The sequence below is a fragment of the Cucumis melo genome, chromosome 7 (assembly GCF_025177605.1).
Source record: "Cucumis melo cultivar AY chromosome 7, USDA_Cmelo_AY_1.0, whole genome shotgun sequence".
Lineage (NCBI taxonomy): Eukaryota > Viridiplantae > Streptophyta > Magnoliopsida > Cucurbitales > Cucurbitaceae > Cucumis > Cucumis melo.
This window is the reverse complement of record NC_066863.1, coordinates 12,891,081-12,917,317: the sequence shown is the minus strand read 5'-3', so window position 1 is coordinate 12,917,317 and position 26,237 is coordinate 12,891,081. Positions and strand designations below refer to the sequence as shown.

Genomic DNA, 26,237 nt, shown 5'->3' with positions numbered 1-26,237 from the left:
CTTTCATATTCTTTTTTTATTATTATTATTTATTCATATTCTCTTCCAGATTTCTTCATCTTTTCTTTTAGATTTTCTTTTTTCTATTTTTAAATGATTTATTTTTCTATTTAAATCTCATATTTCATCTTCACCATTTTCAGTAAGATTCTATAAAGCTACTTCATCTTCCTCATATTCGAAAATATCAAGATTGTTTAAATCTTATTTTTAAGTTATAATATCGTTAACTATATAAAACTGACTATTTCAATTATTGATGACCTAAGTAACTTAATCTTAATCCTAAGTTAACTACGAACTTCTGTTTAAACGGAATTATCCTTAAATTTGCCTAGGTGAGGGCAACTCAACCGCGATTACCCAATAAGCCTTTCATTTTAGGGGTAAGACCAAGCGGATTGTTAGAGACATAGGATGCAAGATAGAATTCACTCTTACCTGTTTTAGAGATAGTATATAGATTGTTCCCTTAAGAACTGAATCTAAATTTTGAACAAAGACCCCCACCCTCTCATTGGCGAGAGAGGGATTCGATTTATAAGTTGAACCTAAAACCAATTATTCAATAGTGGATCAGTAGAACTTAAAGAGCAAGATTTAGTCTCAGGAGTAAAATTATATTATGACCTAGCCAAAACTTACGAAGAAACTGTGAACTGATCATGGTTACATCATATGGACAAAAATATATCTATAGTGAGGGGATTGCAACTTCGAGTCTTTGGTGGAATGACCTGTTTGTTAACGAATGTTTATTAGCTCGGTCTAAAAGGGTTTAAACAGTTAATCTTGGATCGTTGAAGTCATATGTAGGTCCATTAGGCTTCCCTGCTAGCTCATATGGAATTAACTTAGAACAATATGATAGAATAATTTGAATTAGGTAAAGAGAGAAACCAACAAATATATGTGATATTGCCGTCGTTTATCAAGTTGAGAAAGATCTTTATATTTAAATGTGATTTAAATATTAAGAATATGAATGCAAATTTATATTCGGAAGCTCAACATTGATGGAAATTGTCAAAGTTGTAAAAAGTTAAAATGATGACTTTTGACTTTGAAAGGTCAAACTTTGACAAACTTTATATTCAAATGTGAATTAAATTTTAGAAGAACGAATGCAGATTCATAAACGAGAGGTTGGAATTAGTCAAGACGGACAAAATGTTAAAAAGTCAAAATGTTGACTTTTGACTTCAAAAACTTTAAAAAGTCAAAGTTTGACTTTGACTTGAATGATCAAGTGACCATATTGTCCTTAGACTAAAGTTAATGAGAAAATCATACATTTTTTGGATAATTTCACTAACACTTGGTTAGATAAGTGGCTACATAAAATGTAAACATCTAGCCCACTGGGTTCCTTTAATTGTTAGTAAAATGTTAGGTGTTGAGATTTTAAGAACAAATTACATGCATTTTTCATGTAATTTGGTTATAAATAGGTTTCATTTCAAATTAGAAAAGACTTTTTCAAAAAATTGTAATTATGAATGACAAAAATTTTACCAACAATTTTTCTCTCTTAAATCTCAATTCTAAAATTCCACCTCCAATTTCCTTTACCTATCGGGTCCAACAACTCGGTTCTAAGTCTGGAGAATAGAATGGTGGTCCCCGATTCGAGTTCGTGGGAAAATTACGAGGAATGGGAATCAATTAAGGTATGTTTTCCTTTAACCTAATTTTATTTAATAAGGGTAGTTGGTGCATGTTAATTTCTAAATTATTTAGATGTAATTATAGTAAAATTGGTCCTATTATTTTCGTTGCGTATGTCTCGTGTTCCTTTAAAAGATTCATCTATGTGGGCGATGGCAAAACATTTCCATTCGAAACTATTGAGAAACTAGTTGTTTTTCTAAATTTGAATGAGACTTTTATTGTACCATCATTTAGATGGAACTTAGTTTCTATTTCCAGTTGGACAAATTTGATTTTTCTTGTTCTTTTGGAAATAATAAAGTTAGCATTTTTCAAAACTCAAGCTTATTAGTACCAGTTCTTTAATTGACAACCTATGCATGCTTGATTCTTATGTTTCATCTAACAAGGTCCTGTTGTCTAAATCATGGAGTATAAAACGTAAATTAAATGAGAATTTTGCTATGGTGTGGCACAAGCGTTTAGGTCACATCTATAAATAGAGAATTCAGAGACTTGTGTCAGATGGAATTCTCGATTCCCTTGATTTAAGCACATTTGAAGTTTGTTTGTTTTCCCTTATTATATTTACACAAACATAAGAAAATTAGGTGCCAACAGATGTTCAGACATCGTAGAACTAATACATACAGACATTTGTGGCCCATTCCTTACGACTTCTTGGAATGGACAACAATACTTTATTATGTTCATAGACGACTATTTAAAGATATGGGTACCTATATTTAATTCATGAGAAGTCTTAATCTTTGGACATTTCAAGTCTTTTTAAGTTGAAGTTGTACTTCAACAAAAGAAATAAGGATGTCAAGTCTGATTGTGATGATGAATACTATGGTAGATATGATGGATCAGGTGAACAACGTCCAGGACCCTTTATCAAATACCTAGAGGAATGTGGAATCATCTCACATTACACTATGCCAGGGAAACCCATCATGAACGGTATAGTGGAAAGGCGAAATAGGACAGGTAAGAATATGGTAAGAAGTATGATTGATCATTCTTCTTTACCACAATCCCTATGGGGTGAGGCACTAAAAATTGCAATAACATATATCTGAAGGAATGGAATTCACATAATGAAAATATATGAACGTCGTGCAAATGGAATTCAATTTGGAAAACAAAAAAGAATTCAGAGAAAACAAAAGTAAAGTTTAAACATGATTCCAAGGAGGAAAATAAAAAACAAAACTAACTTTTGTAGAATCTCCCAAGAGCTCATTAAATCTCCCAAGAACACCACGGAGAGATGAATGGGGAAGTGATCAATTAACTCCCTCCCTCACGTAGAACAACTCCCCATTAGTTCAAAATATATTAATTAAAATTAATATAAATTTAAACCATATTATATCTCATATAATATAAATTTTATATTATATCATATATAATATAACCAATGGTTTATATCTCTCATATGACTTATAGTTCTAATATGAATTGAATCCAAATTAATTTTAACATATTAGTACTATTATTTGAATCATATTCAAATATTAACTTCTCTCATAAAAATTTTATATTATAATGTATCAAGTATATTTTAATAATTGTATCATATACAATTTAATCAATTTGAACAATTTAAATTAAACCAAAATAAATTTGATTCTCATTTATCCTTATTGAGCTAACAAGAGGACCTTATAGACCTACAGATTAAAGCTCTAATAATATGAGATTAATTAATTAAACTCTTAAATTAAATTAAATTAATCTCCATTCATTAACTCTTTAATTAAATTAATCTCCATTCATTAACTATCATTTATTCCACTAAAAAAAATGGTGAATTCCTTCTTGTGTAGTTGTATTTCCAACTCCACAACGAGATGAATCCTTAAAATGTTAAGCATATTAAGTCGGCGACATAGGTCACTCTCACCTATGCAAATCAAAGGACCGCTTTCATATGCAGAAGTTTACAACTCACCTAGGATTCAGGTTAAGTCACCTATGGTCATACTAGTAAAATCTGGTCTTAACTAGTAACAATGTTAATAAGAGAGGCTATTCGTTTCATGGTTCAGTCTTATACAAACTCTTTGTATAGAATACCTCCGCTCTAATGTCTCAACATGAATGATTATGATCAAATCATTTGTAACATTTTATAACAATTGCAACGACTGCAAAGTAGGCCGTATTCGTAGTGTCACTAGGATAAGGTAACCAACCTTATCCATCTACTACATACCATTTAGGTTTCACTTAAACATGATCAACTTGTATGTCTCTATATACATGTTTAGGTTACATAAGATAACCTTGGATGTTAGTTTATTAGTTTTGTGGGTTAACGCAACTAAATGTCAAATAAAATAAAATACTTTATTTTATTAAACAAATAAAATGCTTGTATAATGCAACTACAAATTACAAAACCATGGGCATCAACCTCAACAATATCCTTAATATGATATCTAGTAAAGTAGTAGCTAAAACCCTTTATGAGTTGTGGATAGAAAAGAAGTATAGTATTAGACATCTTTCATGTCTAGGGTTGTCCAGCTGAGGCTAGGCCTTACAAGTCTAACGAAAGAAAATTGGACCTAAGAATTATTAGCTGCTATTTTGTTAGGTATTCTAAACATTCTCGGAGTTCAAGTTTTATGATCCCACTTCGAGATCGTTTTTTGAGACTAGAAATGTCAGGTTCCTTAAGGATGTTGAGTTTGATGGGGAAGATAACATAAAGAAAGTTGTCTTTTAAGAGGAATTAGTTTCTCTTCCTAATGTGGGCATAGATGATGTTCAAGTTCCAACTCCTAACTTCACTATTGAACCAATTATAGAACAAGACAAAATGAAGTCCCTGTTGAACTTAAAGTTCAAACTCAGCAACCTTAAGAAGTTCCACTAGAGAAAAAAGAAGTGCAATTTCATATGATTATATTGTGTTTCTTCAAGAACATCAGGATGATATTGACATAATGGAAGATGATCCAATCAGCTTCTAACAAGCTCTACAAAGTTCTAACTCTCAAAAGTGGATAAATGTTATAGAAGAGGAAATAAAATCAATGAAAGACAATGGCGTTTGGGAACTTGTCAAATTGCCATTAAGAGTGAAACCCATAGGTTGTAAATGAATATTTTAAACCAAAAGAGATTCAGAAGGAAAAATTGAAAGACATAAAACTTGACTTGTCGCAAAGGGTTTTACTTAAAAGGAAGAGATTGATTACAAAGAGACTTTCTCTTTGGTTTCATCAAAAGGCTCTTTTAAGGTAATCATGACATTGATAGCTTACTTTGATTTAGAGCTACACCAGATGGATATGAAAACCGTGTTTCTCAATGAAAACATTGATGAGACAAATTATATAGTACAACTAGAAAACTTAATGTATCTAATAATTCAAAATCTATGGTCTCAAACAAGCATCTCATCAATGGAATCATAAATTTCATGAAATAACTACCTCTTTTGATTTTGAGGTGAATATAGTGGAAGATTATGTATATCACAAGTTTGGTGGGATTAAATCTAATTTCCTGGTGTTATATGTTGATGACACACTCGTAGTAAGTAATGATGTAGGTTTATTGTATGACATTGAGGTTTCATAGAAGAAATTTTGAGATGAAGGATCTTAGTGATGCTTCTTTTGTATTAAAAATTGAAATACTGTGAGATTGCTCTTAAAGTATTTTGAGATTGTCACAAAAGAACTACATTAAAAATATGAGTAGATTTGACATGAAAGATTGTACACTAGAAGATATCTCTATTGTTAAAGGTGATAAATTTTATTTAGGTAAATGCCTCAAGACTACACTCAAGATTAAAGAGATACAAAAGGTTCCCTATGAATCGGCTGTTAGAAGCCTAATGTATGCTCAAATTTGAATGTGTGTAGATATTTCGTTCATAGTTGGAGCTTTAGGCAAATATTTGAGCAACCTGGGCGTCAATCATTGGAAAGCAGTCAAACGAGTTATGAGGTATTTATAGAGACCAAAAGATTATATGCTCACTTATCAAAGATCAGAAGTTTTGGAGATCATTGAGTATTCTAATTTTGATTATGTTGGATGCCAAGACACTTTATGGTCCACTTCATGCTATATCTTCAAGTTGGCTGGAGGAGTTGTGTCTTGGAAAAGTGTTAAACAGACACTTATGCCTTCTTTTACCATGGCTGCATAATTCATAGCATGTTATGAGGTGTTTAATCATAGAATATGATTGCGAAATTTTGTCACTAAGTTGTAAATAGTGGTTGACATAGAAAGACCACTAAAATTATTTTGTGATGATAAATCGGTAGTAATGTATTCTAATAACAATAGAAGCAATACAAAGTCAAAACATGTAGACATAAAGTTTCTAGTTGTGAAAGAAATAGTTTTAAATGAGCTAATTTTGATAGAACACATAAAAACAAACTCTATGCTAACAGACCCATTAACTAAAGGTTTACCACCTAAAGTTTTTCATGAGCACATTTCTCCATGGGTGTAGTCAATTTTCTAATTCCATGGTTTAGTGAGAGTTTGTTATTGAGAATGTTCTTTAACCTTAATTTATTTATTTTCTATATAGAATAAATTTGATGGTTTATATTTTATTATCTGAACTTATTTATCATGCATGTAGTTTTGAAATGCGGTTTAACATAAAGTTTTTTAAGATGATCTCACTAAAGAATTTGGATCAGTTAGGAAACAGAGGTTTACAAATTGGAAACAGAAATTGTAGAGTTTTTTAAGAATTATCTCATTAAAGAATTTGGACCTCCTTAGCTTACAAATTTGCTAACATCTCCAACAATCTCCATCACTTTCTCATTCCCTATTTATATCTAGTTTTGTAACTATTATTCTCACACCTCATATGATAGAAATTATTTATAAAGATATCAAAATCCACGTTATATCTTTATTTCTTCTTTCGTTGTCTTTCTGTTGTATGGGTATATTTATACTTCTTTTATTCTCAATTTCCTAACATAATTTTACTAAAAAATTCTGTTTTTGAGTTTGTCTAAGAAATGGTAAGGAGAATTAGTATTGGACAATTGTTCCCGTACTAAGCAAAAATGAGCTGTATAAAACATGATGGCGCACAAGCCGCGAAAAATGGAAGCTTCTGACGAGACCACGAACCCACGAGCGGCGGTCGGACGGACGTACGTTACTGCTGAAGACGACCCAGTGGCGACCACAATCGGACGTGACAGCGGCGACAAAGAACGGACATTCAACTGCCGTCGGATCACAAAGCTTTCGACGAACACCACCGATTCTTGTTGCGTACACCCCCAAGCTTTTGACGAACACCACGGTGACGATCGTGGGCCACGAGAGGTACGATAGTTTCTTTCGTTAAAGAAAATTGAGTGTGGTAAAAAAGTTTGAGGTTCTCTGATGGGAGGAATCGAGGACAATATTTTTGGACCTCTTACACGGGGTTTGAGTATTGGTACTGGTTTCAACCAACCCGACAAATGTGAGGGTATGATGCCTTTCGGATTACTGCTCTAATACCATGTTGGTATATAAGAGAAGATTGTTTCTATTGAATTGTAATTTTCTGTATCTGGGTCCCAACGGGAAGAAAACTAATACAAGGGAGAAAAATTCTAGGATATTTCCATAATGGTCAATAATCAATTGGTTCAAGCGGCCATCTACCTAGGATTTGATATCCTATGACTAAGAATTACCTTGCCGAATGCGGTAGGATTAGATGGTTGTTTAGCGAGAATAGTTGAGGTTCATGGAAATATGAAAAAAAATTATACAACATTGAATTTAGTATTAAATACAAGTCCCCTATTTGGTTCAAATTTAGTGTTCGTGTTCCACTTCTGTCTTCTTGAAAAAATCGGTGGCACTTTAGCCGTTGGATTTCATCGAAATTTCTATAAAATTGTTGCAATGATAATCAAAACCTAGGTGGGAATACATTTAATAGCATGTTCAGGGCACGTTCTTGGAAGTTTTGTGAAGCATTTTAGTATGCAGAGCTGTAATATTCATATATAATGTATAAAAGCATTCAATTGATGGAGAACCACCCTACAAGCCAACCGTTATCCTTCTTACCCCTCTATTCTAAACATTATTAACTGTGTGTGATTATTATTTGAATACAGATCGGTGGCATCATGTCTTTTTTTTTTGAAAGGACACATACTTTTCATTGATTAATGAAAAGAGACAGTCTAAATGTACATAATACAAAAGACTTTACTATCGGTGGCGTCATTTTAAAGCACCCAGACAATTTCAATGTCATATATACTGCAGATTGTATTTAAATAATATTGTTCCTTTGCATAGTCATCTTTGCAGCCAAACATGGCTATTTCTCTAGCATTATAAACATTATGTTGTAGCTTGTTGGACTGAGAGGAAAATTAGATTGCATTCCTTTACTGGCTCCCTGATAGCATGCTTCTCTGTGTCATTAGGGAATCGTGCAGACTAAAAAAAAAAAAATAGTTAGAAAATATTGTGCAATCAATATCTATTATTGACTGCATCATATAACAGTTGTGTATACTAGTTTCCGTCCTAGGCTGGTTTTATTGTTGAGGATATGGTTAGTTTCTTGTAGTATAGTATTATGAGGGAATAAATACTTGACTATTTTGAAATTTCTGGGAATGGAAACTGAGAACACTTTTTAGGTTAACTTGAATGACCACCTCAACTTTCTTATCTAATACTAGGGAGGTACTTACGGAAGGTTGCTGCACCCAAATGGGGGAGTAAATGATAGCTTACCTTTGACTACTTTGATCTGTTAATTGACTCCAGTCTCTCATTGTACGTCACTGTGCTGCTTTGAAAAGCTGGAATCTCGTAGTTTGTTTTATTTCTAACGTTTCATTCAACATCATAGAGGAGGGTATCAGTATTTTCTGCATTTGAATCAGCAGAGTCATTTTTCTTGCTACTTGAATTTTCTTTCTAATACTGGGCTATTCAGGTTGTAAAGTCAACAGGACAATAGGACCCAATGGATATGGATGCTGTATCGGAAGCAAGCACATCAGTCATTTGTGATAATACTAGTGGTCTGGGGGCAGATGAACATGACAGTATATCTCGAGCTAGTGGAGATTTAGCAAATGGCAGTGAAGTCATAACCAGATTGGAATTGGATGTAGCACGTGCATCCGAAAAGTTAGTTAACTTAAATGTTCTCATGATGCATATTGCTACACGGGAGAGCGAGTTTGAAGCTTTTGCTTTCGAGAATGATCATATGTTTGATGATTCTGTTAAAAGAGCATCCGAAATTGATCTCCTAGCTGGTTTTTTAGATTCAGAGATGGACAGGGTGGATGCTTTCTTGGCGAGGATTCAAAATGATATCTTTCATGCTCACGAATTGATACCTTTCTGCAAATTCTCCAGTGAAACTTTAATGTATCTGGAAGAAAAGTTGCAAGATTCTAAAGAATCCTTAAAACAATCACATGAACTGATCTCTGATATTAGAATGCAGTCAGCAAAGTTGCAGAAGAATCTACGTTGTTATTATAATGGTAAGTATAAAACGTGATTGAAAATATATCACAACTAGACCACCATGCTAATATTATTATTCATGATCCCCCCTCCAAAAAAGAAACCTAGATGTTCTTACTGATGCTATCTAAATCTGCTGGAATGATCTTTTGAGGGCATCCCGTATGATTACCTAAATCTATGCATAATTATTATAATCATTGTATCTTTTGATGTATGGATACTGACAGGAAACGGTGATAGGGGAACAGACTTACAAGAGGCTAGTCAATTGTTGGAGAGGAATCCTGTAATAGACATGCGAACAGCTGAACATCAGATACACATTCTGAGGATGCTGGAGAAATCTCTGGCAAGAGAGATGGATCTTGAAAAGAAGCTGACTGAAACAAGTCTAATGGATGATGAGCTGAAACTGAGGCTCCATTCTTCACAACAAGATGTTTATTCTTTGGAGGAAGAATTAGAAGATGTTTGTGGGAGATGTTTTGAAGCAGAAAATGCATCAGAGGTCCTCACAGGAATTTCAAAAGAATTACTTGGTGGACTTCAACTTTTACAATTCAATATAAATGGTTCAATACAGAGAGAAGCTGAGTTGAAATTAAAATTTGAAGGCTCCATGGAACAACTGAAAGCCAAAGATTGTGAGTTGCTTAATTGCAAGAACAAGAATGCTGAGCTGAAGAGCACTTTACACTTGCAAATTGATGCCTTGAAATCCAAATTGATGGAAAATGAACAAAAACTGATTGATACCAATTTTGAGACTATGACTTTGAAGGAGAATGTGAATTTTCTTGAGAAACAGCTTAAGGAATCTGAGGAAAAAATTGAAGCACTTAAAAGACAGTTACGAGAAACAGATATGCAACTTCAGCAGGCTGTGGCTTCAGCTGAAGCTAGTCAGGAGAAGCAAAACATGCTATATGCTACAATCAATGACATGGAAAATTTGATCGAGGATCTGAAGTTGAAGGTTATGAAAGCAGATGGTAGAGCTGATCGTGCAGAGGAAAACTGCATCCTATTATCTGAATCTTATGCGGAACTTAATGAGGAACTGAGGCTTGTTCGTGGTAAACTTGGTTGTTTGGAGGCATCTTTGCAACAGGCAGAGTATAGAAAGAAGGCTTCAGCGAAGGACATTAATGTGCGCACTAAAGTTATAACCAATTTGGTTATGCAATTGGCTATTGAGAGAGATCGTCTTCATAAGCAGGTATCTTTTAATCCCAAAGAAACCAAATAACTATGCCTATAACTCGATTACATTATTCTTAATTTCTGTTGTGGGGTTATGTAGATTTGTAATACAAAAAGTCACAATCGAAAAAAATGCGATTGCGCTTTTTATTGCTTTTCTTCTGGGAGAAGAACAGGTGATGGCGATGAGAAGTTTCTGTGAATGTGATGGAACACCAAAATATGTGTTCGTATGTATTGATATAATTCTCAAAAGATTACAAAAGAGAATCGAGACTTCAATTCTTATCAATCAACAAGAACAAGAGGAAAAATACAAAAGAATTAGAACAGAAGCAAATAACGAAAGACTCCTCTACTTCTCCTTTCTCTCAAGGAACTTGGCAGCCTAAACCTGCAAAATGAATTCTCCCTTTCTCTCCCCTCCTTCCTTCTCTTTTAATGCAAGCCAAAATTACTAACTGTGGTCCCCACCAATATGGTTTCCACTCATACTATTTTCCCCCTTATACGCATGTACTACTTTCTTCTTCTTCCTTCTACTATATTGCAAAACCATTGGTGGCCTATCATTACACTCCTCCAAATTCACCTTGTCCTCAAGGTGGAAATGAGGAAACAATCATCAAAGTTCTCCCATGTTGTCTTGTGCGGTGGTATTCCTTCCCAGTCTTTTGTTGAGTCTTTCTTTCGATTCCCAAATATTTCAGCTGGTTTGGTCATCCATTCAAGATTTTCATTCAAAAATGGATTCAATTGGTGTACATCACTAGCATGATTTCCGAGCACCTTCTTGAGTTGGGATACATGAAACACAGGGTGAATTACTGTTGTAATGGTAATTCCAGCTTATAAGCAACTGACCCTACTCGTGCAATCACCTTGAAAGGGCCAAAAAACTTCGAAGATAATTTTCCATTCCTCTTATTTCTCAAGGATACTTGTCTATGCGGTCTAATTTTCAGAAATACCATCTCCCCTTCCTGAAATTCAACATGCGTCCTTTTCTTGTCTGCATAATTTTTCATTTTTTCTTGTGCTATCCTGAGATGTTCTTTTAACGCTCCCAAAATCACGCCCCTCTCCTTCAATTGCTGGTCTAGTGTTGAGTTGGGAGTCCCCATATCTCCATAATAAATGAGTGGTGATGGTAGCCGGCCATAAACAGCCTGGAAAGGTGTGATCCCAATCGTTCGTTGATACATAGTATTGTACCAATGCTCAGCCCAATGCCAACCAGTTTGTCCACTCTCTCAGTTTCTCCCCACAGAAACATCTCAAATATGCCTCAACACCCTCTTCACCACTTCTGTTTGTCCATTCGATTGAGGATGATAGGCAGGACTTCTATTCAATTTAGTTCCGGACAGTCTAAACATCTCCTTCCAGAAATTACTCAAAAAGATTTTATCACGGTCGGACACAATGGACTTGGTATAGCGATGCAATCTACCTATCTCTTTAACAAAAGTTTCTGCAACAGATTTAGCAGTATAAAGGGTGTTTCGAAGCTAAGAAATGAGCATATTTACTTAGTCTATCTACAACAACCAAAATTACCTCATATCCTGCAGATTTAGGAAGACCATCAATGAAATCCATCGTTATTTTGCTCCATATTGTATCCGGAACTTCTAGAGGCATTAACAATCCAGCTGTTGATAAGGCTAATGTTTTGTTACATTGGCAAACTAGGCACTCCTCATAGTACTTCTGCACGTCAGTCTTCCTTCCTTCCCAATACAGCTCCCCTGTGAGTCTTTTATAGGTTCTCAGGTATCTTGAATGACCTCCAAATACAGAGTCATGGTGAGTGTGCAGTATGTTAGGTAACAAAGCTGATTTCTTCGATATCACTAATTGATCCTTATATCTTAACATGCCTTGTTGCATAGTAAATCCGACGTTACTTATTCACCCTTTTCCAACTTCTCAATGATTTCTTTCAATCGTTCATCCTCTGCCACTTCTTTTTTAAGAACTGATATTGTCTATTTAAGGCTGGAGCAGTAATGTAATTGAGATGTACAGATGGAGGCATCCTTGATAATGCGTCTGCTGCCATTTTTTCAAGGCCTGGTTTGTACATTACTTCGAAATTGTACCCTAGTAGCTTAGCAATCCACCTCTGATGTTGAGGCTGAATAACTCACTGTTCTAACAGAAACATTATAGAGTGTCGGTCAATTTTAACCACCAACTTTAAAGGCTTTTAGAAGTGGATTGTTGTTCTTTTTCTTTTTTTGACTTTATCAATATAAAATTGTTCCATCAAGTATGATAAATAAGGATAGAAAGAATGTGTGGCTGGAATATTAAAATAAGTAATTTGCTAACTTTACATCTTAGTATAAACTGGTATTGTAATATACCACATCTTTTTTCAGCTTTCTTTATTGGCAATGGAAAACAAAATATTGGGAGCAAAGTTGCAGCAAAAAAATCAGGACTCTGTCGTTTCAGATCAGAGTAACACTGTTGAAACCAAAGAAATTGCATCCAAGCAAGATTTTACTACTGCTATGACTACTGCCTGTCCCAAAGAAATCCAGGTAGATCAGACAAAGTTAACTGCTGCCAGCTCTGAGGTAATACTTTACTGGATGATTTACCATTAATTTTTCTGGACTTGTTGATATGGGGACCATCTTCATTTGTTTGTCATAATAAACTTGAAAATTTTTTCCCACTAAGCAATAATGCTTTTATATATAATTTTATAAAACACTTCACTAGAAGATGAAAAGTTACGGCCAAAAAGGACTGTAATAGGAGTTTTGAGGAAAAAAAATCATTAAACCTTGATTTTGGGGGCTTTTTCCAAATGTAATTTGATGATTGAGAGCCTTTCTTTTTTTCATTCTTCATTCATTCACCACCTCCAGGTTTGCATTACGACTAATAATCTGTCTTTCTTTAGTGAAGGCAAACTGATAATTCAAAATAGTCAAATTAAACCTAAGGATCAATAGGTACACTAGGACATCTCAACTAGGTTGACATCCCTTTAGTGCCCTTGTCATGTCCAAACGCTAATTATAAAAAACGGATTACAGCCAAACACAAAGCCAAAGCAAGCCTTTCCCCATAGGCTAACAAGATACGTTCTCATAATAGTAATAGAAAAAATCACTTCCTAGCGCTTGAACTTTATAGGAAATCACAAATAGCATGAAAAGGACTCTTTGTATCGTTTAGAAGATGAAGGCCTGCCAATTCAGTTGTATCGCTTGAAGAGAATACTCTTGGAAAGCTTTGGATAAAGAGCACCATAATGGGGCGTTTAATCGGGCAAAAATCAAGGGATTGTTCCAGCTTGCAGGTTTATCAAGGAAGACTCGCTAATTTCTTTCGAACCATAATTCTACTAGTAATGCCTTGACCATGTTACACCGTAGAGGAGAGCATTTTTCTTCATGACTAAACCTGTCAGAATTTGCAGCACATTATTTCTGATATTATTGTCAAAAACCCAAACAATATTGAATGTTTGCAGTAGCCGCTTCCACTAGATTACAGCATAAGGACAGCCAAAAGTAGGTGCTGAAGATTTTCCTAGTAATTGAGACAAAGGGGGCACATGAGGGGTGAAGGTAATGGGATGGGAGCTTTTTATGTAATGTTGAAGCACAGTTCAGACTTCCAAACAGCCTAATCCACACTGAAATATTAACTCTCTTCAGACTTTTATTTGCCAAACTCCTTTACAGTGCATTGTCATTAGGTGAAGCCGTGGATAGAGGATTGACTAGAGATTTAATAGTGAAAGAGCCGCTTGGCTTGAGGAACCCAACTCTTTTGTCTGAGGAGGTATTTAGCAGTTTTCCTTCCTGTGAACTCAACAAAGCCAGAACTTCATAAGGTCTTTATCAGATAGATGTCGATCACCACTTGCTTTTTTCTTGAATCAGAACCATATCTGGATTTGAGCTCTTTAATAGTGTTTTCAGAGTCAATTGTTTTGATTTTCTTTGAAGACCTCCCGTGTTCATGAAATAATCTTCGTACTTTCTCCTTTCTCAAATTAATTCAATCTCACGTGCTGTTAAGAAAGGAACCAAATCATGAGGGAAGCTTGCAGCTGCTTTCTTGCAAGATTCTTTGGATTCTGAAGAAAGAAATAACTTGGATAAATCTGGCCCCAATGTATCAAGAATCTTGGCCTCCTCTTGTTCCGTTTGATCTTCCTCCAACTCTTCTAAATTCTCGATCTCAAACTCTTTGCTGCTTGCACTGATTATTGATGATTCATCTTCTGAGAGTTTCTTGCATAAAGTTAATGTCTTGAAGTTTGAGTTAGAAATTCTGAGTTAGAAATGTTGAAGCTAGAGGAAAATATGAAACAACTCACTTGATTCATTCTATACAAGTATACATGGAAACCCTAACTAAAGACTAGTAAATTACAATAATGGACAAACGACTAATAAGCTCAATATATATATATTGTAACACTCCTCCTCAAGCTGAGCATATATATTAATCATGCCTAGCTTGTTACATAGGTACTCTATTCGAACTCCATATCCCCTGATTGTTCTCCAGTCTTCACATATCCAGGAGACACCAAACCTTGTTGTATTTTTTCTCGAATAAAATGACAATCAATTTCAACGTGTTTAATACGCTCATGAAATACTGAGTTAGATGCAATATGGAGAGCAACTTGATTGTCACACAACAACTTAGTCGGAATTGTAGCATTAAAACCTAACTCAATCAAGAGTTGATGTAACCACATTATTTTCACACACTGCTTGTGCTGTTGCTTTGTATTCTGATTCACTTGATCGTGAAACTACGTTTTGCTTCTTACTCTTCTGTGAGACCAAATTGCCACCAGTCTTCTTTTGATCCTGCCCAATCAGCATATGAAAAACATTTAATGTTCATATGGCCATGATCATTATATAACATTCAGGTGCAATCTTAAGGTAATATAGAATTTGTTGTACTGCATCCCAATGTTCCACTGTAGGCGAGGTCATAGATTGATTGACTCACAATGCTTACTGAATAAGCTATGTTTGGACGTGCTATTGTAAGGTAATTTAACTTTCCAACCAACCTTCTATATCTCTCAGGATCCTTAAATGGTTCTCCATCTTTCAACAATTGGAGACCAGGTATCATCGAAGTATTGCATAACTTGGCTCCCAATTTTCCTGTCTCAGGTAGCAAATCAAGTGCATATTTTCTTATTGACATAATAATACCCTTCTTGCTTCTCATTACTTCAATTCCCAAAAAGGACTTCAACACTCCCAAATCTTTAGTGTGAAATTGACTTTGGATGATAGATTTGAGAGATAATATACCAGATGTATCACTTTTGATTATAACAATATCATCACATGTACATTAAGTAGAATAGTTCCACTAATAGATCTTCAGTAGAAAACTGATTGTCTGATTTGCTTTTCTTCATTCCAAACTGCTCAAATGTGTTACTAAATTTTCCGAACCATGCATGCGGACTCTGCTTCAACCCATGTAATGTAAGGATTTGCAAAGGCGACACACTTTATCATTCTCCCCCTTAGCAACAAACCAACTTGGTTGCTCCACTTAGACTTCTTCTTGGAGATCATTGTGGAGAAAGGCATTTTTAAAGTCAAGCTGATGGAAAGGCCAATCTTGAGATGCTACCATATAAATGAATAATTTGATAGAAGTAAGTAAGCAACAGGAGAAAATGTATCAAAATAGTCAACCCCATATGTCTGAGCATAACTTTTAGCCACATGGGGTGCCTTTAAACGAGCTATTGACCCATCAAGATTAACCTTAATTAAAAATACCTATTTGCACCCAATAGTCTTTTTCCTGCAGGAAGTGACACAAAATCCCAAGTACCATTATCATCTAAGGCGCTCACCTCTTCAATCATTGCACTACGCCAGCTAGAATGAGACAAAGCTTCATGAATGGTCTTGGGTATTGAGACAAAGTCAAGAGGTTTAACCAATGAACATGTAGGATATGATAATCGGTCATAAGATACATAAGACACAATAGGATAAGTGCAAGAATGTTTACCTTTACGAGGAGTAATGGGAAGGTCATCACTTGGTCCTGAATTCGATAACAAATAGCCTTTTGAGACAGAACATTTACTTGGAGGTTGCTGCTGACGAGAGTAGAATTTAGGTGTTGGTGAGCGATTAGGGGCAAATGTTGGAGGTAGAGCAGGGGAGGCAGTTGGAGATGTGAGAGTATAAAGAAAAAGATCCTCCTTCTCCTTGCCCTTACTCATACTAGGCAAAGGGGTAGTGAAAGACTTATCCTCAAAGAAAGTAACATCTCAAGAGACAAAATATCTATTTAAACTTGGACAATAACATTTGTATCCTTTTTGAACACGGAAACTAAGAAAATGCACTTCAAATACTTGGGGTCTAACTTTGTTAAATTAGGATGAACATCTCGTGCAAAACACGTACAACCAAATATTTTAGGCTTAATAGGAAACAATGGTTTTGTTGGAAAGAGAACATGATAGGAATTTGACCTTGAAGAACAGATGAAGGCATGAAGTTTATAAGAAAACAAGCTGTGAAAATTGCATCAACCCAATAATGCTTTGGAACATGCGTTTGAAAGAATAATGCTCGCGCAGTTTCAAGAAGATTCCCATTATTTGATTTGGCAACCCCATTTCGGGATGGAGTATTAGCACAGGATGATTGGCGAATGATTCCATGTGTACACAGGTATGAATTTAGTGCTTCTGAACAATACTCACCAGCATTTTCACTTTTCAAGGTTTTAAGGCATACACCAAACTGAGTTCAAATTTCAGCATGAAAATTGCTAAAATGAGAAAGTAACTTAGAACAATTTTTCATAAAATATAACCAAGCCATGCGAGAGTGATCATAACAAAGGTAACAAAATATCTAAATCCAATTTTGGACATAACTGGACTCGGACCCACCCCAAATATCAGAATGAGCTAACTCAGGGAGAATTTGCCCGTTTGTCAACTCTACGACTAGAGCTAAGACAATGAAATTTGGCAAACTGACATGCGTCACAATTCAATGAAGACAAATTATAAAACTGAGGATAAGCTTTCTTAAGCGTGAAAGGGATGGATGACCAAGACGACAATGGGTATCAAAGGAGAAACAATTCCAGATCAAGCAACGGTTGTTGACGTTGATACTTGGTGATCAAAGCTGTAAAGTCCTCCAGATTCGTGTCATTTCCCAATAATCTTCTTTGTTACAAGATCTTAAAACAAACAATAGCTCGGATAGAATGAGATATAACAATTAAGGTCACGAGTGATTTGAATAATAGAGAGCAAGTTAAATGACAATCGAGGTAAATGGAGAACAAATGACAGAGAAAGGGATGAGGTGAGATTTATAATGCCAGATCCGATAACATGAGACTTTGATCCATCTGCTAGGGTAACATTGGGATTACCTGTCATATGAGGAGTAGCACTGGAGTCTATGACCCATTGTGTGGAGGAGGAAAAGAGACCGTGATTCATGTCACTTGAATTATCAATGGTTGTAATAGAGGCACATGCTAATGATGAAGGAAATGCTTTCAACAATTTAGTTGACAAATTATGGATAGATGGAGCTTGTAATTGAGCCAAATGAGACATCACTGTGGGATCGAAAACCAAGATCTGGGTAGCTTCTGACCCACGACTGCCAGATTAGAACAAAACAGCAACAAATTCGAACCAAAAGGGTATTTTTTCAAGGACCCTTGCACTCGATTAGATTTCGGAGAAACCAAATATACAGATCCATTGGAAAACAAAAATGGAGAGGAACCAAGCTGACAAAGCATAAAATAGGTCTCCATGCGCTAGCGCGTGGATCTTGCGGCGGAGGAAGAGGCGGCGCGTGAGTTTCCTGAGAAGATGTGAATAAATGAATGGATTCTAGAGGCACTTCGAGCGACACACCTCAGGAACCAACTTGATGGGGTTTGAAATTTTGTCATTATTGTTGCTTCGTTCCCAACATATCCGTTCTTTTTTTTTTTTTGTACTTCTAATCAGGTTCTTTGACTAAACTCGAAATTGAATCAACAAACCATTCTAGTTGGTGCTTGCATAAATTGAGAATTTTCTGGAAATCTACGTCTTCAATGTGAAACAGCCCCTTTTCGAACCAAATATAGTCGTATGAACCTATGATTTTGCAACTCTACACTTCCATTTTTGAGTATGTTGAATACGCCTGAAGTTTGTTAAGGAAAGTCGTGGCTGGAACAGAGGGGGAGGGAGATAGAGAGAGAGGAGAGGGAGGAGAGAGAAGAGGGAAGAGGGAGGAGAGAGGAGAGGGAAGAGGGAGGAGAGAGGAGAGGGAAGAGGGAGGAGAGGGAGGAGAGGGAGGAGAGTGAGGAGAGAGAGGAGAGAGAACTTACCTTTTCCTAGTATTTTTAGATCATAATAACATAAGGGAGCCTGAAAGACAAGAACACAACTCTTTTCACTAAGAGTAGAATTATTGTTAAAAAGTTGGTGAGTGACTTAGTTGTAGGAAGTGTATGAGAATCTTGTCCTTCGGTAGTTCCTTCTTGGTCTTTTTCCCTTGTAAAAGCAATTTATCTTTTACAAGTGAGAAACTTTTTCATTGATAGATGAAATAGAGTAGTAACAAGTCCAAAGACCTAGAGTTACAAAAAGGCTCTCTAATTGGTGATTAGATGAGAAAAGCTATAAAGAGAATGTCACTTATTCTTGCACAAGAAGAAAGCAGTAGAGTAAATTTTCATAAAAATGATTAAAAGAGTCAGAGAGCTCTTTTAAAAGATGCCCATTCCTAGCACTCCAAAGTCTCGAGAAAAAAGCACAACTATGTGCAAGCCAAAAAAACCTTTTTAGTACCACATAAAAATTTGTGTAGGGGAATTAAACACAGAATACCAACCAAAAGCCTTCAAAATATTACTCAGAATGAATAAGTAAACGGACACACCTCATTGACCACTGCAATTTCATTTAAAAGCCTATCCTAAGTGGATAGTCAGTCCAAAGGAGGGCCGGGTTTCCTCATTCATGGGTCTTTTCTTTAGCTTGTCATTCCAAATAGTAGGCTTTGATTTCTTCCTTATTGGTGTCATATGAAAAGGAATCAGACTCAAATAAAAAAAATGGAAGGTTTTGGCTGCAGCAAGAAAGGACAAAAAATCAGCCATTTTGTGATTGAGATCCTAGGCTTTTTTCTTCCGAATCAATTAGGGCACTTTAGATTGATTGAGTGGGATCTGGGAGAGCCTCCTTTTTCTTTTTAGGGGAATTTGAAGGCAAGGGTTCTCTTTATTAAGTTATAGGCTATATGAGTTGATTAGCATTTGCTTAGATCGTCACCTAATGAACTATAAAACACTTGAAGTGGTAGAAGGCATTCATTGATGTAACTGATTAACTGTATTGATAGCCATCAATTCTTCCATAATACATTTAATGTTATCGTGCAAAGAAGGATCAAGCGGCCAAATCCGATTGTTGGGAGAGTCTACAATCTAATAGTGCATATGTTAGACCACCAATAGTTCTACAATATAGTTAAGAGGAAAAAAAGAATACGTGTGAAGGAGAATACAAGTGAAGGGAACCACAGGATAGAGTTAGAAAGTATAAATAGAAAAGTAAAAGAGGGGGAAAAGGTGTTAGCATCTGGTGAGTGATTTCTGTTGTATCCTTGAGAGATAGGTTAATAGATTCAATTCGATTTTCTTTTCATTGTAATTCTTACATTACTATCATCAATAAAGATTTGAATTCATCTTTATTGTGATTCTGTGTTGGAAATCAAGTTCCAACGTATTGGTATCAAAGCAACAACCTGGGAAAACGAAAGAAAATGGCGAAAAGGAATGAAGAACGATTCGAGGCTGTAAAGCAAGAAATTTTTGAGATGTGAGCCGATTTGCAGAAGAGTCCTGCAATTGAAGAAAATCTAACCTCATTAGTAAAGAACATGGAGCGATTGAAAAATCAAAGTGAGAAACAATAGCAACAGCAACAGTTATTCTTGAAGAACATAGATCGATTAATTGTTCAGGCTGACAAATAGGAGCAACAACATCTAGTGTTGAAGTATATTGAAAGTCTAATCAAGGAGAAATCGTTGACAATGTCTGAAACAGAAGGATCTTCTAGTAAATCAAAAGCGAGCGAAAATAAGATGGAAGAAAGTGAAGCAACGATAATTGAGTTGGTTGACAAAGTGAAAGCAAATAAGAAAGACGAAGGGGAGAAATCGTCCGATTGAAGTAAGTTCAAAAAAGTGGAAATTTCGGTATTTAATGGAAACGATCCCGATTCGTGGCTTTTCGAGCGGGTCGGTATTTCAAATTCATAAACTCACTGATTCCAAGAAGATGACAGTATTTGTGATCAGTTTTGATGGACCAACACTTGACCGATACCGTTCACAGGAAGAACAAGATAAGTTCAAGGATTGGGCATATTTGAAGTTACGATTATTAAAAGATTTCGTTCAATTCGAGAAGGCTCAATCTACAGCCAATTCTTCGCAATCAAGTATAATTGTACGATAGAGGAATACTGAAATCTTTTTGACAGATTGGTGGCGCCATTATCGGACTTACCTAATAGAGTATTGGAAGAAACGTTTATGATCGGTTTGATTCCGTGGATCAAGTCAGAGGTGGAGTTCTTGGAACCTACCAGGCTCGCGCAAACGATGAGGCTGTCCCAAAGAGTTGAAAACAAAGATTACATGAAGGGAAGAGAGCAAATGGAGTTAAAGAATGTTCGTTGTGAATAAAATAATGTAGAAGAAGAAATCATAGAAGAAGATGAGTACAAACAGGAGTTGAACATAATTGAGATGGAAGAGGGAGTCAAAGCAGTGGTGGAACTATCCATCAACTCTGTGGTTGGATTATCAAATCCAGGCACGATGAAGGTTAGAGGGAAGATTCATGGAGAAGAAGTAATTGTGCTAATTGATTGTAAAGCTACACACAATTTCATATCAGAGAAGGTGGTGGTTGCCTTGAAATTGCATACAAAAGAAACCTCCAATTATGGAGTAATCCTGGGATCTGGAACAACTATCAAAAGTAAGGGTGTATGCAAAAATGTGGAAGTAATGTTGAATGAGTGGAGAGTAGTGCAGAGCTTTCTGCCACTTGAATTGGGGGAGTTGATGTGACACTTGGGATGCAATGACTCTATTCTTTAGGAGTCATTGAAATGGATTAGAGGAATCTTTCAATGACGTTTTTCCATGGGGATAATAAGGTGATCATTAAAGGGGATCCAAGCTTGACGAAGACTCGAGTCAGCTTAAAGAGTCTAATGAAGACGTGGATAGATTCTGATCAAGGCTATTTGATTGAGTGTAGAGCCTTGGAGGGAGAAATATCATTTGCAGACTTATAAAGAGTAGATGAGGTGCCAACAATCCAAGAGTCCATTCCAGCTGTACTTTCAAGTTTGAGGATGTCTTTGAGTGGCTTAAAGAATTGCCTCTGAGAAGAGCAATTGAGCATCATATACATTTAAAAAGAGGGACGGATCCAGTGAATGTAAGACCATACAAATATGCTTTTCAGCAAAAGGAAGAAACTGAAAAACTGGTAGGAGATGTTATCATCTAGGGTTATTCATCTCAGCACAAGCCCCTACTCGAGTCCAATTTTACCAGTGAAGAAAAAAGACGGAAGAAGCTGGAGATTTTGTGTTGATTACAAACCCCTCAACAATGTGATCATTCCAGATAAGTTTCCTATGCCTGTTATTGAAGAGCTAGTTGATGAACTGAATGGTGCAACTTCTAAGATAGATTTGAAAGCAGGATATCACCAAATTAGAATGTATAGTGAAGATAAGATCTACAACATATAGAAATAGTGCTAGAGATATTGAGGGAACACAAGCTCTATGCTAACAAGAAGAAGTGCAGGTAGCCCAGAGAAGATTGGCAGAATATTTAGGCCACATCATATCTGGAAGAGGATTGGAGGTAGACCCAGAGAAGATTAGATCAATCAAGCAATGGCCAAAGGAGAGGCCGAAGGAGTGGATAAAGTGGATTCATTGGGCTGAATATTGGTTCTATACTACGTACCAAGAGATCCTTGGGAGTAACTCCATTTCAAGCTATGCATGGAAGATCACCACCCCGCTAATTTACTATGGGGATAGAGAGACTCCGAACTCAACCCTTGATGAACGGTTAAAGGAAAGGGATATTGCTTTGGGGGCACTAAAGGATCACTTAAGAGTAGCGCAAGAGAAAACGAAGAAGTATGCTGATCATAAGAGAAGACATGTTGACTTTGAAGAAGGAGATATGGTATTCTTGAAAATCCGTCTGTATAGACAGGTATCAATCAGAAAGAAGAAAAATGAGAAGCTGTCTCCCAAATTCTTTGGTCCCTACCGCATTATTAAAAGGCCCTTGGAGAACATATGATGTACAGGAATTAGCACCTTATATGACTGAGAACCATGAATGGACTGCTGTACCAGATGAAGTCTGGTTACAAGAAAAATGATGCAGGAGTTTGGGAGGTTTTGATGAGCTAGAAAGAGCTATCACTACATGAAGCAACATGGGAAGTTTATGACGATTTCCGGCAATCATTTCCAGCAATCATTCCCTGATTTTCACCTTGAGGACAAGTGGATTTGGAATGGGAATGCAATGTTAGACCATCAATAATTGTACAATATAGTAGAAGAGGAAAAAAGGAAATAATACGTGTGAAGGAGAATACAAGTGAAGGGCCACAGTTAGTAAGTATAAATAGAAAAATAAAAGAGGGGGAAAGGGAGTTAGCATCTGGTGAGTGATTTCTGTTGTATCCTTGAGTGATAGAGTAACAGAATTGGGAAGAGTTCTCTGTTCATCGAATTGAGATTACATTTAATTCGATTTTCCTTTCATTGTAATTCTTACATTACTATCATCAGTAAAGATTTGAATTCATCTTCATTGTGATTCTGTGCCAAATCAAGTTCAACAGCATATTATCTTTTCCACTTGGGTCAAGAGCTTAGTTAGGAAGATTAAAGCTAGTGGGATCATCGTGGAACAAAAAAGTCTTTGGGACTATTCCGGATAAATTGGCCAAATTGAATGGGGTGTTTCTTTGCAACAAAATGATGAGGGAACTACGTTGGCAGATTCTTTGTTTGCAATCATTATTCATCAATGTTAAGCTATAAATGTAAGATTATGTGACTGAAGGATCAACGTGATAATTCTGAGGGAACTTGAAATTTTCACATTGAATATTTGGTTTTAGTGATAAAAATTGATAATTTTTGGTTGCTAAGTTCTTTTCATTGGATCGACGTGGAACTATGGACGTTTTTAATAGATTTGTCACTTTTCAATTAAAATGATAGCTTGTGAAATTGCATGTAATGGCACTAGAGTCTGGTCTGCCCTTGGGTGAGGAAAATTGTGAGCAGACGTGTAATGAAAAACTCTCACGGGGATTGAAACTTATAAGTCTACCATTATGGCTAGTTTTAAGTTTAGCTTTTAAGGATAGCGATGCTGATGGTTCAGGTAGGCAAAGATTCATGACCTATGTGGTCGGCCACCCTATTTGACTAGTATATCAATCTAAATATGAGCTCCGTGAATGATATCAACTTTTCAAAATCATAGAATAAAAATGAAAAGCTCCTTTTCTTTAAAGGGAAGTTTTTATAATCATAGAAAAGTACAAAATCCTCTTATATACACTTGTAGAGTAGTTATTTCTAATAATTGACAACCATCACATTTATGGCTAACTATCTATTTTTCAATGAATAATTTAGGAAGTAAATTTAGAAAGAATGTAACTATGCAACAAATAATATTGATTATGGTGGTATAACATAATGCAGAAGAAGAAAATCCCTAGTGGTACAACACTTGAAGGGTAATTTCTAATGTTTTAACTGTTTTGCTATGTTTTTGGTCTATTTATCTCATTGTATTTTCATTTGTTGCTAAGATTCTTTTTGTTTTATGTCTTGTACTTTGAGCATGGGACCCATTTCATTATTTAAATGAAAAGTTTTGTTTCCGTTCAAAACAAAAAAGAAACCCATATGGGTCCAAGAAAATAATAAAGGGCTAGAGGGAATGAGTACAAGCTGTGGGAGGCTATCTGGGCGAAGATAGTGAAAATATCGTATGTGTTTACCTTGGCAATCAAGTGTAGGAGGGTCAAATAGTTGTTTAATAAGAATAATTGAGGTGTGCATAAGCTGACTTGGATACTCATGTATGATGTATATAGTAAAAAGAAGTAAAGAAAGGATATATTGTCCATTTTGTTAAGCTGTTCATTTCTTTTCCTGTCAACTAGTCAATTTTTATTTAATAGGGAGGATACAATGTCATCAATTTGTTGGGAGGATTGTACGACCATATGAAATCACTTTTCAAGGTCTGTTGAAGTAATTGAGACATGGTTTTTCATGTTCTCAGTATTCTCCCTATTTGTCTTCATTCATTCTGTTGTATTGTTTTCTGAAATTTAATGGTGGCGACTGGCGGTCTTTTACTGAAAGAGACCATCCTCTCTTTTTTGTTTTTTTAGAAGACTCAGGATAATGTCTCAGTTGGTGGGAGTACGGCTAACTCTGCTGCTATTGAATCTGATCTAGAGACCACGAGAAGAATCGATGTAGCCGTATTGAGCTCAAAGCATCTATTCCTAGTACTGCCTATTTTAATCATAATTGCTGCGGTTTACTTGTCTTCACTTCAAGATTAACGAATTTACATAACTCAGAAACAACTTCATTGGCCAAGGATAGGGTTATTTCATTTTGTATCCTTAACCTCCAAAGAAACCATTGACAGGTAGATTTCCGAATTTTGCTGGTTGTATTGAACTTTGTAACGTCCTTGATGACAGTGGAGAATTTTCCGACTCTTGTCAATGACTGATATTAAAGATGGGACGAAATCTGACTGACAATGAGGAAGTGTGCTGCTAGGCTAATGATATGACTACTTAGATGGGTCTGACGGAAGAAGGAAAAGGAAGCATTCGCTTTAGCTTATACAGGTTCTAGTTTCAACCTCATTCATTTGTTTTTCCCTATAGGTCACTTTTCTCTGGAAACAAGACTTGTTCAGTACTCTTGAATAACGTTTCTTTGATTTCTGACTGCTGTTGGATCTATTAAATTGGCATGATGTTAATACAGTATCGGATATGATCACCTCTGCCTATGTTTTCTGTGAAGTTGCTAATGGACAAAACCTAAACAAGAATAGAGTGCTTTAACTTTGGCTAATATGAATTTTGGTTGAATTATATATTTAGTCTAGTTTGTCACTGAACTGTGAAGATTTCAATTCAATCAGGACTGGAATGGAATCTTCAAAGCTTAGAACTTAAATGGAAACCATCATCAACATTTTGAACTAAACTCTTTTTATTTGGTAATGATAAAATCTTTTGTACTTCCTTTTGTTGTTGAATTGTTAAATAAAGGAATTTTGAAGACGACATGAGACGACTGAGAAACGCTAAGATCAGCCTTCCTATTTGAAAAAATTGTAGCATTTAGATATTGTACACAAGTTTAAATTTACCATAGTTTGAATAGGAAAAAAAAGTGGAAAGGATTGAATGGAGATTGTAACGACCCAACTGTTTGTACTAAGCCGAGGTCATTACCTTGAAGATAAATAACAATTTTGATAATTTCTTGAAAAGAGGAAAACTAAATTTTTATCAAAAATACCAGGCATGAAACATGCTGTGTTTTAAGATCAAAACATTGAAAACAAACAATGAAAATCAAAAGCCAAATTGAGTCCCATATGACATGTCATAGGTCTTTTCTGTCGCTTGTCAGTTTTTTTTTTTTTTTTTTTTTTTTTTTTTTTTTTTTA

General features: G+C 35.5%; 1 protein-coding gene across 7 annotated transcripts; it reads left to right on the top strand.

The window, feature by feature from the left end:
• The first annotated feature begins 6,525 nt into the window (after window positions 1-6,525).
• LOC103495716 (WPP domain-interacting tail-anchored protein 1-like) lies at window positions 6,526-25,558 on the top strand. Of its 7 annotated transcripts, none has more exons than XM_051087937.1 (6): window positions 6,600-6,990; window positions 8,621-9,182; window positions 9,396-10,387; window positions 12,759-12,959; window positions 24,712-24,774; window positions 24,899-25,558. In XM_051087937.1, exons 2-6 carry the CDS (start codon window positions 8,651-8,653, stop codon window positions 24,992-24,994), a joined length of 1,884 nt encoding a protein of 627 aa, XP_050943894.1. In that variant the 5' UTR covers window positions 6,600-6,990; window positions 8,621-8,650; the 3' UTR covers window positions 24,995-25,558. The 7 variants fall into 7 exon arrangements, 5 of the variants coding, with proteins under 5 accessions (XP_008455571.2, XP_050943894.1, XP_008455569.2 ...); XR_538902.3 differs by lacking the exon at window positions 24,712-24,774 and adding an exon at window positions 15,456-15,545 and having other exon boundaries at window positions 6,601-6,990; window positions 24,931-25,079; XR_538901.3 differs by lacking the exon at window positions 24,712-24,774 and adding an exon at window positions 15,456-15,545 and having other exon boundaries at window positions 6,601-6,990; window positions 24,928-25,077.
• The last annotated feature ends 679 nt before the right edge of the window (window positions 25,559-26,237 follow it).

What these genes read in the sequence shown, in the direction of transcription:
- LOC103495716 (XM_008457346.3), top strand. Translation starts at nt 8,651, where the DNA reads ATGGATATGGATGCTGTATCGGAAGCAAGCACATCAGTCATTTGTGAT. An exon ending in TAACTGCTGCCAGCTCTGAG is followed by an intron (nt 12,960 to 24,711) that starts GTAATACTTTAC and finishes TTTATTTAATAG; the next exon opens with GGAGGATACAATGTCATCAA. An exon ending in ATATGAAATCACTTTTCAAG is followed by an intron (nt 24,775 to 24,927) that starts GTCTGTTGAAGT and finishes TTGTTTTTTTAG; the next exon opens with AAGACTCAGGATAATGTCTC.